The sequence below is a fragment of the Pituophis catenifer genome, unplaced genomic scaffold (assembly GCF_029215685.1).
Source record: "Pituophis catenifer annectens isolate HBS135680 unplaced genomic scaffold, rPitCat1.0.hap2 SCAF_2, whole genome shotgun sequence".
NCBI lineage: Eukaryota > Metazoa > Chordata > Lepidosauria > Squamata > Colubridae > Pituophis > Pituophis catenifer.
Window position 1 is genome coordinate 4,771,109 of NW_027256882.1, and position 17,783 is coordinate 4,788,891.

Sequence of the window (17,783 nt, forward strand, 5' to 3'; positions counted from 1 at the left end):
TCACACCTTTTTTATTATCTAAAAAGCAATCTTTTATGACCTTTTTATTCTACCTCAATACAAACAACAAAATTACAGTCATACTGTCATAAGTGGAAGGAGATGAGTGGTGGGAATGATGAGATTAATAGTAGTGCAGACTTAGTAAATAGTTTGACAGTGTTGAGGGAATTATTTGTTTAGCAGAGTGATGGCATTCGGGAAAAAAATTGTTCTTGTGTCTAGTTGTTCTGGTGTGCAGTGCTCTATGGTGTTGTTTTGAGGGTATTATCTGATATTTGTACAGTTGACACAGTAGCTTGACAATTTTCTACATTTTCTATACCTAGATGTGTTTCTTGTTCTATTTTAATAATCTATAGGTTTAATATATTTTGTTAGATTCACAAAAAGACAAATCTTCTCCAAGGACTGATCAAGAATCTGCTTTATAACCAATATCAGCTTAGAATTAAGACATCCTCGTGGATCCCGCTAGTGTTCAGAGATTGTTATTTATTTATTCATTTAATTATTTCTTTCTTTTCTTAGCCAATCCGAACCTTTAAATATAGTCAGTTTTAAACCAGGAGTGGAATTCAGTTGCCTTCGCTACTGGTTCGTAAATCTAAGCACACACGCACGCTTGCTACACTCGCGCGTGTCTCCTCCACACATGCACAAAATGTTCTGCGCATGAGCAGAGGGTCAAAAATGGGACGTGATGACATCCGGGTGGGTGGGCAGAGCCTCCCACAGCCGTTGCTACTGGATCGTGTGATATTAATACAACTGGCTGAATTTCACCACTGATTTCACTTCTCATCCAAGATGTTTATTGGATGAAAAACAGTCTTCAAAGAAAAAGTGGAAAGTCCAGTTGCCTCTTGAAAAAATCACCTTTGGGACAACCATGACCATGGATGACTGAGAATCTCAATAGACATTTGTGCTTTTAGGATTTGCAGATTGAAGGAGATCTTGCAAATTCTATCGAGTCTGCTCACAGGGATTCTTCCTTCCTTAGTGTGCTGTGTCCTTTGGGGAGGTGGCCATCCATTTCAACAGCGAAGAGTGGTTGCTGCTTGATCCCAGCCAGAAAGCCGGGATATAGTTTATATACATTGAACAAAAAAGCTTAATGAACAAACATAAATATGTAGGAGGGGGGAGAGTGGCATAAAATGTTAGAAAGTGCTAGAAGTGGGTGGAATGACTTCACATCTGACTCATATTGCACAATGATGCCATGAAAACCATGGAATGGAGCAGGGGTGGGTTCTACTTACCTTTACTACCGGTTTGCAACAGGATTGCTCCTAGCTTCTGTGCAGATCGCTGATGATGACATCTGGGGTGGTGGGCAGGGCCTCCCACCGGTTTTACTACCAGTTCTTGCAAACCGGTCGAAACCGGTGGTAACCCACCACTAGAATAGAGATAATCCATGCAACATTGAAATGCTTCATCCAACATTGTCTTCTTCCTTTGCACGGGCAGACTCAAAGGGAAACCAGAAAATTTCAGCCTTTTGCCTCTTTCTACAACTTCAAGGGTATTTTTGGCCTTTAAGGATTTGCACTTTGAGGAGGGGAGGTCCAAGCAGCATCTATATTTATCTTCCAATTTAATATCATTAAATAATGTATTAAATAATGGAATAAGTCCAATATATTCCTTATTGTCTTGCCAGCGATTCCATTTTTTCCCTTTGAAAATGAAGCCCTGAAAGAAAAACCATCATTATTCTGAGGGATTTGGGAGCCGAGGGCTTGAAAGGGGATCCAGTGTGGATATCTGGAGACCTTCCAAGTCATTCGCCTCAGTGACGGGGTGAAAGAGTCTCCTGGGGGTTCCCATCAGAGAAGCCGAAAAGGGTCTCCTGGGGGTCGGAGGGAGAAGATGGGACCAGAAGGAGGTCCAATTCGGTGTCTGACCAAGAGAAAGGAGTTGAGTCCTTCCTGAGGACACCAAAGACACCCCGATGGCGGCGCTTCCCTCAGAGCCGCGTCTCTCTCTCAGTTCTTCCCGCCAAAATAGGCTCCTCCCACCCCTCTCACATCCACTTTTCCCGCTCCTCCGTCTGAGGGAATCGAACTGGGAGGGGCGCGGCCAAGAGGAAAGGGGAGGACTCTCGCAAGCTCTCGCGTCGCTCACGTCTCACCTGGGGGGATCCAGTAAACTTCCCCCCCCGCCAGCAACATCAATGGTCCCTCCCACACTCCACCCCTTACCGTGTTTCCTCCTTCCCCCCCTTCGCTTCCAGGGCTCCCGCCAACGTCCCCACCAGCAGCGGCAACAGGCGGAGTCCATGGAGGCTTCCCATTAGCCGCCCCCCCCCCCCGCCCAAGAGGGGGGAGAAGTGGAATTGGGAGGGGGGGCTTGACAGGGATACTTCGTAGTTGGCTTGCCAGGAATAAGTTGCGCCAATGGGAAGCTTCCCTTCTCTTGAGTCATCTGTCTCTGGGCAGAATCTCTGGTGATTTCTCCCTGCCGAGAAAGCCATTGGAGCAAAAAGAGAAAGGGGGAGGGGCTCCGCAGATTGTGTGCAGTAGAACTGGGGGTCCCCCAAGAGGACCCAGGCGGGCCCTAAGCGAAGGAATCTCTCGGGGAGGCAAGGATTGCTGAGATGGGGAAATCCCAGGCTACGAGCCGATGCGGCCCCAAATCTAGAGGTCTCCTCCAGCCAGGGCTCACTTGTTTTTCCCACGACCCCCGTGACACGTGTCTGTAGCCTTCCAGTGCAGGACCCACTCTGGCTTTCCAGAGGCCTTTCTGTCTGGCCCGTTTCCCTGACCTCCCGGGGAGTCTGACGGCTGAGAAGCATCTATATACACTGCTCAAAAAGATAAAGGGAAGACAAGCAGAAGACATCGGAGATCTGAATGAATGAAATAGCCTTATTAAATACTTTGTTCGTTACATACAGTAGTTTTGTGTTCCCTTTAGTTGTTTGAGCAGTGTATAAACTACTGTATGTAAAGAACAAAGTATTTAATAAGGCTATTTCATTCATTCAGATCTCGGATGTCTTCTGCTTGTCTTCCCTTTAGTTTTTTGAGCAGTATATATATAAAAGCGAAAACCACTCACGCATTAATCACAAAATCTCCAGAACCGTAAAGCCTACAAACTTGAAATTTGCCACGTATGTTCCTCTTGGCTTCTAGGTGCTCACTAAGAAAGGATGTTTGGAAACGACCATCAGAGCATTAGTATTTCCTATCTTATTATAAGACGCTCTGGTGCTAATGAGCTAGACGTTCTACTCCCACTCCCAACTTGAAAATAACTCTGGAGAGAAGGGGATAGCGTAGGGGAGGCTTCTGTGGGGCAAGCCTCAGGGAGAGAAGGGGCTAGAGAGGAGAGGCTTCTGTGGGGCAAAGCTGAGAGAGACGAGGGGAGAGGAGAGACCGATCGTAACTACTCATTCATTTTCAAACTCTTTAAGTGTTGACTTATCAAGCCCTATCACATAGTTTCGGAGTGGAGCACGGATATTCGGCTAGTCAGGTGATAAAGGATGTTTTTTTTCACATTTCTCTCTGTCTTCCAGGGTAGTGGCGTCTTTTCCCCCTCCACGCTTTTCTCCCCATCCTTAATGACATTCTTTGCTTCTTTCCTGTGAACATCTACCAAGAGCCCCGTCGGACTCTGTTGCTGGGGGTGGGCGGGTGGGCTCCTCCTTTGGCTTCGCTCCCTTTGCGGTGGAGCAGCCAAAGGAGATCCGCTCAGAGATCCTGGTCTCCCGGGGACCTTCACTGGGTCTCCGGGGAAGAGACAGGAGGAGCCTCCGTGGCTTCAGGTCTGACAAGGGAAAGTCACTTTTACTTCCTGGGAATACTTTCGCTTTTCCCAGCCTGTTTTTTTTTAAGCTTTGATGGTGTGAGTCTCTCTCTCCCTCCTCCTCTCGCTCTGAGCGCGTGTGTATGAGAGAGAGAGAGAGAGAGAGAATGAATCGATGGGCTCCCAAAAGGACGGAACCGACATTTGATCTCCGCCTGGCTTCCCCCCGGATCCCCAGGACAGATGCAGCTGCGTAGCCTCCAAAGCTGCCCCCCCCCCACGGCCGCGACTTCACCCCAGCTGCCAGCAGGGGGTGCTGACGACAGACTAAGGCCACTGCGCATGCTCCACTGAGTATTCGGGTAGTTGGCCTGAGAGTTGCTCCCTGGGAATCCGGTGGGTGCGGGCAAGAGGGGATCCCGCGACTCAGATCTTGCCCAGGGGAGGGAAGGAGATTCTGAGGTTGGAGGGAGCGGGAAGTCCGCCCCATAAGTGCTCTTGGCTGCGCATGGGGGGAGATCCACGAATTGGGGAGGGGGGAGGAGAGAAGGAAGCCTAAAGGAATCCCCTGCTCACATCTCCATTTAGATCCAGATCCCGAGACTGGGAGGATCCTTGGAGAGCCAGCGGAGACCAGTTGCCCGGCGGTGCCAGTGGCTGGAAGATCCTCTCTGAGCCTGGCAGAGAAGAGAGAAGCAGGAAGAGCTGCAGGTCAGAGAAGCTTCTTTTAGGAAATACGGATCTCCCTGATGGGGTTTTGGAGATTAATAATGCAAGTAGATCTTTAGAGACACTCATGCTGAGTAATGAGTAATGCGCATGCTCAAGATGGCGGATTCTGTCTGAGGCGCTCCCGGGGATGGGGGCGACCTCCGGCGTTTTTGGGACCTTGGGGGGCTGAATTTGACCCTCCTGGCCCCCAGTCCTAGAGAAGGGGGCTTCTCAGCAGGTTGAGGGGTTTTTCGCCCCCGGCGTTTGTGGAGCGTGGAAGGAACCCTGGTGGAAACGTTAGTGTTATAGAATGAACTGAACAACATTCCTGGGTCAGCCAGATGCAGTTTATTGCGCAAGGTTCAGAGGCAGTTTGGTACTTGCAATTCTGAACCAAGAAGAGCTCTGAAACAACTGCTTTTATACATTTCCAAGACACAGGATTCTGCGAGCACAGCAGTTTTCCATATATGGCTAACATACATTTGTTTTAAGATAATTGACACTTCCTAATTACTGAATTCCTATATTATTTTCTAGTTCATAAGATTATCGTAGCTAAACATCCTTTATTAGTTCTGTGATTGCTGATGCGTAGGTTTATGCCTTCCTTGGTTAATAAGTAACTTCTTGTTCCATATGGATGTCCTTGCATTCTTGACAACTAGGCCCCTCAGAAGATATATATATATTATATATATTATATATTACATCCTGGGAGATATATATATATATATATATCTCCCAGGATGTATTTTAGCTGACTTAGTGTAATCTCCAAACAAGCACATTTCTTTCTTACAATAATGTGAATAAAGAGGGCCCTTCAGTGTTCATATAGCTGACCCTGCATCATTCACATTATTAGGGACTGGTCCTTCTGCTCCCTGCAGGAATCTGGAGGTCCCTTGAGTTGGGGCTGCAAACGGGGGGCGGGGGGGTATAAATGACCAAAGTCCTGGGGAGAGGGAAAAGTTGGAGGATGGCCGAGGGCTGGCTTTGGGTTGCCTCACGCCATATCCTCCCCCCCACTTCCTTTGGCCTATGCAGGCCCTATTATGGTCATTACCCCAGCTGCTTTTTGCCTCGTAAGCCATTTTCTCTGTCTTTCCGTGTGTCATCAAACTCTGCCCCCAGGTTTACTATCTACTTCTGCCTCCTGGACTGGCTTATTCCATCTATTTATTCCATCTACACCCCGGACTGTTGGACAAATGGACAGCTATAACGTGGGCCCTGAGGGAGTCCGGATTATTACTACCATTCCTTAACAGAGGGGACAGTTTTTTGAACTTCTCCATAGCATATTCCACGTGACCAGACATCGTGAGAGGATGCCTGGGAGGAACACCCCCTGGATTTACTGAAATGGCATAAGACTCCTCCCACTATCATGGGAGGACAGTGGAGTCCAGTTACCCACGCTTTTGAGTTTGCTGCCTCCGTCCTTAGACTTTTAGACTCTATGGAACCCTTGCCAGAGGTCATCTCCACCTTTCCCGTTTTGTAGATGTACTCTACTGTTGAACTTCTTGCGCTGCGAGACTCGCCCCCTCTTGCAGGTCTGGCCCTCCACGTTATCGAGGGCCTACCTCGATGACAGGTTTTGGAACCCAGAGAGGTGGCATGCCGCGAAGAGGGGGTTGAGGGTTTTTTTACATAAATTTTTAGTCAAACTTTTAAGGGGCTCCGGGGGGGGTCAGATTATAATTCGGACTGTGGGTATGGGGGATAACCCACTAAGGGGAAGGTCGGGTCTGGCTGTGAAGCGCGGCATGGGGGGTGGGGGACCCGGGGTCGAGGGGGGGGTGAGAGCTTATCCAGATAGTGTTTCTAACATCAATATCGTGACTGGGAGGGGCAGATACAGCGGGAGCAGGGGGCCATATCGTGTTAGGGGAACGCGCGCTCGCTGTTTACGAGCGGTGGCGCACTCCGGCCCCCAAGGCTCCACTCGTTCCCCAGGTAGCACAGACCCTCAAGGCCCGGGCCTTCGGCTGATGTTGTGCAATGTCAGGTCTGTAGTACATAAGGCCCCCCTCATTTGTGATCTTGTTCAGGAGGGGGGAGCAGACCTGGCAGGTATTACAGAGACCTGGTTGGGCCAGGAGGGGGGTTCCCCTCGTTGAAATGTGCCCACCAGGTTTCCACGCATTCCATCAGCCGAGGTCACAGGGGTGGGGCGGGGGGGTAGCGGTTATTATTAAAGAAGGTCTTAGACCGAGGGAGGCCACTGTTCCTCAGACGGCTGGCTATGAGTCCCTCCTTGTGAAGTGGGGCCATGGGGTACAGATGGGTTTGCTGATCACGTACCTCGCTCCCTGCCATGTGGCAGCAGCCCTGCCCAAGCTACTCAACGTCATCGCAGCAGTGGCGGTTGATACCCCTAGACTTATGGTCATGGGGGATTTCAACCTGCCGTCCGTCGGTGAGGCATCTGAGGTGGCTCAGGAGTTCATGGCTTCCATGACAGCTATGGACCTGACCCAGCTAATTCATGGCCCTACCCACACGGGGGGAAACACGCTGGACCTGGTTTTCGTCTCTGGACAGTGGTTGAGTGATCTTGAAATAGGGGGATATAGTCACCGAGCCCTTGTCATGGTCAGATCACTCTCTCCTTCGTCTTGCCCTTCGAACCGCTGCACCTCGCCGCAGGGAGGCGGAGCCAGTAAGATGGTTCTGCCCCAGGCGCCTGATGGGACCTGACAGGTTCCAGATGGAGCTTGGGCCATTCCCTGAGGCTCTGGCTCATGCCTCGACTGGAGACCTAGTGGCCGCCTGGGATAGGCAGCCGCTGGAGCTCTGGATCAGGTCATGCCTTTGCGGCCTCTGACCCAGCGCCGATCTCATCTGGCTCCTTGGTTCACCGAGGAGCTAAGGGAGATGAAGCGCCGAAAAAGACGCCTAGAGAGTAGTTGGAGGGCCAGTCTTTCTGAATCTGACCGGACACTGGTAAGATCTCATATTAAGAATTACCTAGTGGCGATAAAAGCAGCAAAATGTAACTATTTTGCTGCTCTTATTCCATCATCAGATAACTGCCCGGCCGCCCTGTTTAGGGTGACCCGCTCCCTGCTCCACCAGGGAGTGCGGGAGGACCCCTTGGAGGGTAGAGCCAAGGACTTTGTACAGTATCTGCATGAGAAAATCACTCAGATTCGGGAAGGTCTGGGCTCCGACTGGGTAGTTCCAGGGGGGATGACTGAGGCAGGTCTTGAGAATGTTATCTGGGATGAGTTTGATCCTGTGACTCCTGAAGACATGGACAGGATTCTGGGTAGACTGAATGCGACCACATGTTTGTTGGACCCGTGTCCCTCCTGGTTAGTGCTGGCTTCTCGAGAGGTGACACAAGGCTAGCTCCAGGGGATTACAAATGCTTCATTGAGTGAGGGTGACTTCCCCGCCGCCTTGAAAGAGGCAGTGGTGAGGCCTCTCCTCAAGAAGCCTTCCCTGGACCCGGCAGTGTTGTCTAATTATCGTCCGGTCTCCAACCTTCGCTTTGTGGCGAAGGTTGTTGAGAGTGTGGTTGCGCGACAGCTCCCCCAGCACCTGGATGAAACGGTGTATCTGGATCCGTTCCAGTCGGGCTTCAGGCCTGGGTACAGCATGGAAACAGCATTGGTCGCGTTGGTTGATGATCTCTGGAGGGCTCGGGACAGAGGTTGCTCCTCTGTCCTGGTCCTATTAGATCTCTCAGCGGCTTTTGATACCATCGATCATGGTATCATGCTGCACCGGCTGGAAGAGTTAGGAGTGGGAGGCACTGTGTTGCGGTGGTTCTCCTCCTTTCTCTCCGACCGGTGGCAGTCTGTGTTGACAGAGGGGCAGAGGTTGACCCCGAGGCGCCTCATTTGTGGGGTGCCACAAGGGTCGGTCCTCTCGCCACTTTTGTTCAACATTTATGTAAAGCCGCTGGGCGAGATCATCCGTGGTTTCGGGGTGAAGTATCATCAGTACGCTGATGATACTCAGCTGTACATCTCCACCCCGGACCACCACAACGATGCCCTTGAAGTGATGTCCTGGTGCCTGGAGGCCTTACGGGTCTGGATGGGGAGAAACAGGCTCAGACTCAACCCATCCAAGACCAAGTGGCTGTGGTTTCCAGCGTCCCGATATAGTCAGTTGGTGCCATCACTGACTATTGGGGGCGAACCACTGGCCCCCATGGAGAGGGCTCGCAACTTGGGCGTCCTCCTGGACTCACGGCTGTCTTTAGAAGAGCACTTGACGGCCGTGGCCGGGAGGATTTTTCATCTGATTCGCCTAATCCGCCAGTTGTGTCCCTTTCTGGATCGGGACTCCTTACACACGGTCACTCATGCCCTCGTCACTTCCCGCCTGGACTACTGCAACGCTCTCTACATGAGGCTCCCCTTGGGGAGCACCCGGAGGCTCCAACTGGCGCAGAGTGCAGCCGCGCAGGTGGTTATGGGAGCGACATGGCATTCCCGTGTAACACCTCTCCTGCACGAGCTACATTGGCTCCTGGTGGTCTTCTGGGTGCGCTTCAAGGTTTTGGTTACCACCTTTAGAGCGCTCCATGGCTTAGGACCTGGTGGGGGAAGAATTTACTGTGAATACCATAGAGCAAGCCTATGGTTTGCCTTTTGCAGAAGACCAACCCTGTAGGGGCCACCTTGAGTTGCATTCTGGCTCCTCCTCCATCCTGAGATCTTTGTTTTTGGCCTTCCTTCAGAGATAATTTTGACTAAATTCCTACACAGATCATTGCTGGGCCATTTCCAACACCACCTGTCCTTTCAGGCATGTTTCCTGGATTGCTAGAATATCACTAATTTCTCTGATTTCAAACTGCAGAGAGGGGGGGGGGAGAATTTACTGTGATTGAGCAAATACTTTGGTTGCCAAGAGTATAAACTTCCATATGTTGTTCCAAAGATTAGAACAATCTAACTGAGATTTGATCTTCAGCATGTGGTGGGTTTGGTCTTCTCCTTTCATTCTTGGCTCCCATGATGGAGCCTATGAAAGGCAGACTGTAGAAGAGAGAGAACTGGAAGTTTCCTGGGCAGGACAGGAAGAAATCTTAAATTGTGCCTTCAAGCTAGAAAAGATGAAGTTGAACCCTTTCCTGTCTCTCTCCTTCCCAGTGGACAAAATGGAGTCACCATTCCTCATTGAATCATCTCCTTCTATTGGTGGAGCTGAAAGAGCCGCTGGATTCCTGACTCAGGTAGGAAGGAAGAGATTAGCAGCTAAAATGGGGGAGGAGTAGGAGACCTCTGGTTTCCTTTGGGGACTCAACCTATGATACTGCTATTCCTGAGCAAAGCACAACAAGGAAATTAGAAATTTACATTTACGATCAGTCAAATAGGCCCACCTCTCAACAAAGATTTGGAGGTCTATGGAATTCCTTAGTGGTTGTATTATTCTGGTTTCAAAAAATGCCTCATGGCAGTTCATGTTATCTGTCCCAAGTAAAGCAGAAAGGAAACATAAATAATTAGGCTAAATCTACTTTATTTTAAGTATAATCCTCTTTTCCTATCATTGTGGAAAGGGATAGAAAAGGAGAAGCAGAAATTGCTTTGTGTATCATCTACATCTTGATGCCTGGAAGTGCCTCCCTAATATTTTCATGAATGTTCATCAGCGGGGTTTTTTTCAATTTAACTTTTTTATTGTGTGTGTGTATGTATATATATATATATATATATATATATATATATATATATATGTAGGTCTTTGGTTATTCGGGTTTTCTCCCGTGTAAAATTGGAAGTGTCTTGGCGACGTTTTGACGAAGTCTCATTTGTCATCTTCAGGCTGGTGTTTGGTTAGTATGCGAGACAGAAATCCCACAGAACCCCGTGCAAACATCACAAAACGTTGGCGCCAATGGCAGATGGTGTGTCTAAGGCACTCTATGCCACTTGATCAAGGCAGGTTAATGACATTGAAGGTCAGGAGAGTGAGTCAAGATGGTAAAACATGCTGTAATTGGCTGAATTCTGCCCTTTTTATCATATAATGTGTTGAGTCCAACTAGGCAAATGTCCAATCAAGAATTTTCACTTTGACTTTTAGTCCCAAAGGTGCTTTTTTGAAGAGGCAACTGGACTTTCTGGTTGTTCTTTGAAGACATTTCACTTCTCATCCAAGAGGTTTCTTCAGCTTGGATGAGAAGTGAAACGTCTTCAAAGAACAACCAGAAAGTAAAGTTACCACTTCAAAAAAGCACTTTTGGGACAACCGTGTCCATGGATGACTGAGAATCTCCAGACATTTGTGCTTATAGTATTTCCATATTGAAGGAGATCTTGCAAATTCTATCAAGTCTGCTCACAGGGTTCCTTCCTTCTTTAGGATCCTGTGTCCTTTCGGGAGGTAGCCATCAATTTCAACAGTGAAGAGTGGTTGCTACTTGATCCCAGCCAGAAAGCCCTGTATCAAGAAGTCATGTTGGAAACGTCTAGGATGGTGGCCTCTTTAGGTAAGGGTTCCTCTGGAGGACAATTTAAATCAGAGCAAAGTGTCGCTAGATTCTTTATTTACAACTTAGATCTATACGTAATTTGTTAAAAATTATTTCATCTCTTCTGTTTTTCTCTTATATTAATTCCAGTCCCCGTTCATGGTCTTCTAAGTAGCACAGTTTCATTTTGAAGAAATAGATCAGTGTGGTGACCAGGAAGTGTTGACATTCAGTCTTGTGGTCACCCTTGGGCCCTGGGACATTACTGCAGAGTGATTGGGAAGATGATCCGAGAGATGTTTTTGCCTGTTGCAATTGTCTTACTCAGCAACAATTTTGTCTTGCTATGTGTTGTAGTGACATATGTTGTCTTATTGCATGCAAGTTGAGTGTGTCATAGTTGACACAATTTGTGTGTCAGGTCCAGATGTCAAGACTTGGTTTTGCTTTAAATTTTTAACTGCCAAGAATGAGGGTTAGATAAGCAGCCATGCTAGTCTTTAAGTTAATAACTAATATTCATTTCCCTTATTCCTCTTCCGCAGATGCTTAGTTGTAGATAAATCTATACATAGGGACACCAACGTGGACATTGTAGATTATTCTAATTTATTTTTCTTCCCCCACAAGCACTTGATGCGCAGAAGAAGGAAAGCGACCAAGAGCCAAATTTAATGCCACTGCAAATAATCAAAACTGAAATTCCTGAGGAGACCTCTACAAATACGTGGGGAAGGAAGACACATGAAAAGAAGCACAATTGGAGAGAAAAATCTATTCTTGAATCTGTGGAAATGGATCGTTTCCTGACCCAACCTGATTCCAAAGAAAATACGGAGAAATGTCAAAGTAGAAAAAGATTCAAATCAAATCCCAATGTTAGTTTCCACTGCAAAACGGGAAATAACTTCATCAGTAATAATCTTACTGCACATAAAATGAACGAGGAAAGGGAGAACCCCTACAATGGTGTGGACTGTGGAAAAAGCGTTGAGACAAGAGGTAATTTAACTTCCCATAAAGAGATCCACACCAGAGAAAAATGCGATAACTGCCTAGAATATGGAAACAGCTTCAGGTACAGAGAGTGTCTGAAATCCCACAAAAGGGGGGGAGGGGTAAAACCTTATAAATGTGTGGATTGTGGGAAAAGGTTCAGTACGAAGAATTCCCTTACGTACCATAAAACGATACATACAGGAGAAAAACCCTTTAAATGCATGGAGTGTGGAAAGACTTTCAGGCAAATCTATTACCTTGTTTCCCATAAACGGGTCCACACAGGAGAAAAACCCTATAAGTGCATGGAATGTGGAAAGAGCTATAAAAGCAGCAGTCAGCTGAACCTTCATAAACGGCTCCACACAGGAGAGAAACCCTATAAATGCATGGAGTGTGGAAAGAGCTTCAAGGGAAGCAGTTCTCTTAATCATCATATACTGATCCACACAGGAGAAAAACCCTATAAATGCCTAGACTGTGGGAAGGGCTTCAGCCAAAGCAGTAACCTTGTTTCCCATAAACAGGTCCACACAGCAGAAAAACCCTATAAGTGCATGGAGTGTGGAAAGAGCTATAAAAGCAGCAGTTACCTGAACCGTCATAAGCGGCTCCACACAGGAGAAAAACCCTATACATGCCTGGAGTGTGGAAAGAGCTTCAGAATGAAAAGTGCTCTTACTTCTCATGAACGGATCCACACAGGAGAAAAACCCTATACGTGCCTGGAGTGTGGAAAGAGCTTCAGAATAAAAAGTGATCTTACTTCTCATAAATGGATCCACACAGGAGAAAAACCCTATACATGCCTGGAGTGTGGAAAGAGCTTCAGAATAAAAAGTGCTCTTACTTCTCATGAACGGATCCACACAGGAGAAAAACCCTATACATGCCTGGAGTGTGGAAAGAGCTTCAGAATAAAAAGTAATCTTACTTCTCATGAACGGATCCACACAGGAGAAAAACCCAATACATGCCTGGAGTGTGGAAAGAGCTTCAGAATAAAAAGTGATCTTACTTCTCACCAAAGGGTACATACTGGAGAAAAACCCTTTAAATGCATAGAATGTGGGAAGGGCTTCATAAGTAGTAAGTACCTGATGTGCCACAAAAGGATCCATTTGGGGGGAAAACGTTATAAATGTGTGGATTGTGGAAAAAGTTTCAGAATGAAGGCTTCCCTTACAGCCCACGAAAAGATACATACAGGAGAAAGACCCTTTAAATGCATGGAGTGTGGAAAGAGCTTCAGGCAAAGCGGTGCTCTTAATCGTCATACACTGGTCCACACAGGCGAAAGACCCTTTAAATGCATGGAGTGTGGAAAGAGCTTCAGCCAAAGAGGTACCCTTGCTTCCCACGAACTGATCCACACAGGAGAAAAACCCTATAAATGCCTAGACTGTGGGAAGAGCTTCAGGCAAAGCGGTAAACTTATTTCCCATAAACTGGTCCACACAGGAGAAAGACCCTTTAAATGCATGGAGTGTGGAAAGAGCTTCACTGTAAAGAGTGCTCTCAATTCTCATAAATGGGTCCATACAGGAGAGAAACCCTATAAATGCATGGAGTGTGGAAGGAGCTTCAGTGCAAAGAATGCTCTTACTTCTCATAGACGGATCCACACAGGAGAAAAACCCTATACATGCCCAGACTGTGGGAAGAGCTTCAGGCACAGTGTGTGTCTGAAACTCCACAAAAGGGTCCATATAGAGGGAAAGCCTTAGAAATGTGTGGATTATGGAAAATGGTTCAGTGTGAAGGGTTCCCTTACTTCGCATGAAAGTGTACAGATTGTGGACAGATCTTCACTGCCAGTACGTCTCTGATTTACCATAAAAGGAGCCACACAGGAGAGAAACCCTATAAATGTTTGGAATGTGGAAAGAGCTCCAGATTTGAAAATCACCTTACTTTCATAAGGGGATCCACACTGGAGGGAAATAGAAATGTATGGAATTCAGAAGGAGCTTTTGTGAAAACAGAATGCTTCTCAAGAAATAATCCACAGTGGGCAGAAAACTAGTGGAAAGCCATCAACGTTTTCCCCTTATTTATATGACCCACAACACGGGTGGGTTCTAAAATTTTTTACTACTGGTTCTGTGGGCGTGGCTTATTTTGTGGGTGTGGTTTGGAGGTCATGTGACCGGGTGGCCGTGGCTATGTGTATAGGGACTACTCAGAGGACTGAAAAAAGCCGTTTCTGACAGGTCCTCGCACTTTTGACTGGTCCTCACACTTATGACCATCCTCACATTTATGCCCGTGCAGCATTCTTAACAACCATGTCACTCATTTCACAGCTGCTTCTCTTCACCATGGTGATAAGATAGGGCAAAAACGTAAAATGTGAGGACAGTCGTAAGTTCGAGAACTGGTCAAAAGTGCGAGGACTAGTCAAAAATAACTTTTTCGGCCCTCTGAGTAGTCCATGTGCACAAAAGGACTACCCAGAGGGCTGAAAAAAGTAATTTCTGACAGGTCCTCGCACTTTTGACCGGTCTTCGCACTTATGACTGGTCATCATTTATGCCCGTGCAGCATTCTTAACAATCGTGTCACTCATTTCACAACTGCTTCTCTTCACCATGGTGACAAGATAGGGCAAAAACGTAAAATGTGAGGACAGTCGTAAGCTTGAGGACTGGTCAAAAGTGCGAGGACCAGTCAAAAATAACTTTTTCAGCCCTCTGAGTAGTCCATATGCATAAAAGGATACAGCAATAGAGAGGGATGAAGGAAGGGAAGGGAAATTAGAGTAGGAGTGAGGGTAAGAGAGGGAGGAAGAGAGGAGGAGAAGGAGAAAGGAAGAGGAAGTAGGGAGGAGGAGAAGAGGGGGGGAAGAGAAAGTAAGAAGGAAAGAAAAGAGAGAGGTGGTAGGTTTGAGGAGAAAGATTGTTGTACAATAAAAAAGATGAAAGGGAAGAAAACCAACCCCAAACAAATATAAAGATATTAAGATAAAGAATGAATTGTTAAACTTTAAAGAATAAGAGAGAACAAATATGAATAAATAGCAATAATTAGAAACACACATACAAACATACAATGTATTTTCTTTGAACAGAGTATTTGGCCGGTTCACAAATTTAAACAGTGTTTAGTCATTTCAATTAAATTTACAATTTCTATATTTCCTTTTTGCCATATTTATTCCTCATCTATTTTTTTAAAAAAACCAATATTACCCTTCATCCTCATCTCTAATCTTAATCAAATTCAATTTTTCCCTTCTATTCTATATTATACCCCTTCCCATTGTCATCTATTTTTATATCCATCCTCACATTGGTTAATTATATAATTATGTAATACAGTTGTTTAATACAAATTCAACATTTTAATATAAATCAATTAGTTACGGTATATAACTATCTTTTTTGTATATTAATCAATAGGAACATGAATATTCCAATTATTTCCATGCAATCCAATTTCTTACAAATCAATTAATTATATTTACCAATAATAATAAACCAAATAATTTCCCCCATATATTCCTCCAAACCACAACTTAACCATTTCTGCTTTCAACACAATATACAATTATTAATAGTATCTCAATTATTACAATTCCCTAGTTAAATAGAGCTTTTTTTCTTTTGTGTTTTAAAATCTTGAACTCTCCTCTTTTGCCTCTAAATTTCCCATTGTTTGCAGTTTTGCACCTACCTTTTTTGGTGAGGAAAAAGAAATCTCTCTCTGCCTCATTTTGTCATCTTGCAGCAAAGACCCTGCTTTACTTTCAGTTTTGCTTTAGCTAGGGGAAACAAAATCTGCTCCAGCAATTTACCTCTTTGCAGCTAGCTAGCAACAGAGCCCTGAGCAAAACAGCTGAGAGTCGGGAGGCTGATCAAATCAACTTATAGTAATTAACCTATGCTGAAGCTGAAAGGGGCTGTTTTTTCTATTTTTGCAGGCACCAGTCTACTCATTTGTTTTCTTTTAACACTGATCAGCTGTAGGGCGGCCCTTTGAAGCCCTATGGCAAGAATTTAAACAGTTTTTTTCTCTCTAGCCATCAGCTGGGACTCAGGAGGCAGCAATAGATTGGGAGTGGGCGGGGTAAGCGAACGGCGACCTGCGATCCAACAGAGGCAGAGGGCGAGGATGAGTGAAGATGTGGGGGGGGGGCGAGAGAGGGCTTTGGCGACCCCTGTGAAATGGCCGTTCGACCCCCAAAGGGTTCACGACCCCCAGGTTGAGAACCACTGATCTAAAGATATGGAGTGTAAAAAGAATAATATCTGTGGAAAATTGTGGTGTACAGTCTTCCTTCTTTCAGAGTATCGCCATAGGAGCAACTGAATAAATGTATAGATTTTGGGAAGCTCTGGATAGATTTTTTTATTACCTATTCAGTTAAGTTATCATTCAAAAAAATCTGTTAAACAATTGCCCCTCTCATTGCTCCAAAACCTTAAAAGTTCTGCTTGGTAACAACCTGCTTTATTTAGGCAGAAACTGAATCAACATCTGAAGTGAGTCTGGGATCAGCCTCCAGGCTTTTTGAAAACCTGGTTTTATGCAAGCAAAGCAAGGGAAAAGGGATGTGTGTATATCCATTTTAGCTCTAATTGTGTTGAAAATAGTGGCCTTCTTTAAACAAGTAGGAAGGCATTTAAGCTATTTTTTTGTCAGATACTGTATGTGCACAAGTTTGGTTGCACCTTCCGTCGCGCGCTCAAGACTTTCTTATTTCATCAAGCTGGCCTGGCCTAAATCTTCTCCCCTTTTAAATGTAAATTTTAATTTGTTTTTAAATTACTGGGTATTTTAAATTGTTTCAGCCAAATTATTTAATTCATTTTATTCTATTTTAAATTTTTGCATTTATGTGTTTTACTCTGTGGCTCTTCACCGCCCTGAGTCCTTCGGGAGTAGGGCGGTATAGAAATCTAATAAAATAATAAAATAATAAATAAATAAATAAATAAATAAATAAATAAATAAATAAATAAATAAATAAGTGAAAGTCTCTCCCAAATATTTATAGGTACAGGCAGAGGAATAGAATCAAAGTCCTGTGAAGTATTAATACAGTTCTATAAAGCTTTAGTAAGTCCACACGTGGAACAGTTTGTCTTCCGAAATCATGGGTGCTTCATCACTGGAGGTTTTTAAGAAGTGAGTTAGAAATGACTTGTCTGAATTGGTATAGGCTGGGCTGGGTCTCCTGCTTGATAAGATTTCCAAGGTCGCTTCCAGCTCTGTTCTGTTCTATTCTCCCAACTGAAAGGGACTTTAAAAATGGTTTTATTGATCCAACAATGTACCATATTAGCAATATTTTTTCAAAAAGAAATATTGCTTGATTTAAATTATTCATTGTTCAGTTTCTCAGATTGGGAAGATTGGCTGTTAGGTTCAGCTTGCAGCTTACTCCTAACTTGTTGGTCAGGCAATATATCTGTTTCTTTAAGAAACAACTGAGCCACGTAATCAGGGTTTGCTGAACCCTGTAATTAGGCTACAGTGCATAAATAAGCAGCACAGAGAAGCGTTCCTTCTTCCTGCTTCTTCCGGATTGATACCTGATTGTATCCTGTTGCTTACTGCGTATGGTATTGTATACCAAGAGTTACTAAAGTCTGTTTGCTTTGGTAAGGGAAGATACTTACTGGACTGATATTACTGTTTATGACCTTGGACTGTTTTACTTACACCGAGACTGCTTGTTATCTATAAAGTATTATTCTCACATGAGCTGGACGTTTATCTCCTTCCCTGTGTATTTCTGCTCTGCTCGTTGCACAAGCAACAAATACTTTTTACACACACCCTAACATAAGTTATCAGTACCGAACCGTATTTTCTATTTCTCAAGATTTTTTTTTTTTTGGTAAATATTTTTTAT

At 45.4% G+C, this 17,783-nt stretch overlaps 1 protein-coding gene across 1 annotated transcript in view; it reads left to right on the plus strand.

Annotated features, from left to right (window-relative positions):
• Window positions 1–4,424: 4,424 nt before the first annotated feature.
• LOC139311676 (uncharacterized) overlaps window positions 4,425–17,783 on the plus strand; it is a 396,884-nt gene continuing 383,525 nt past the window's right edge. The window contains 5 exon segments of the mRNA XM_070936149.1: window positions 4,425–4,476; window positions 9,597–9,679; window positions 10,816–10,942; window positions 11,555–12,847; window positions 13,268–13,495. Coding sequence (XP_070792250.1) covers window positions 9,605–9,679; window positions 10,816–10,942; window positions 11,555–12,847; window positions 13,268–13,495 — 1,723 coding nt within the window. The 5' untranslated portion in view covers window positions 4,425–4,476; window positions 9,597–9,604.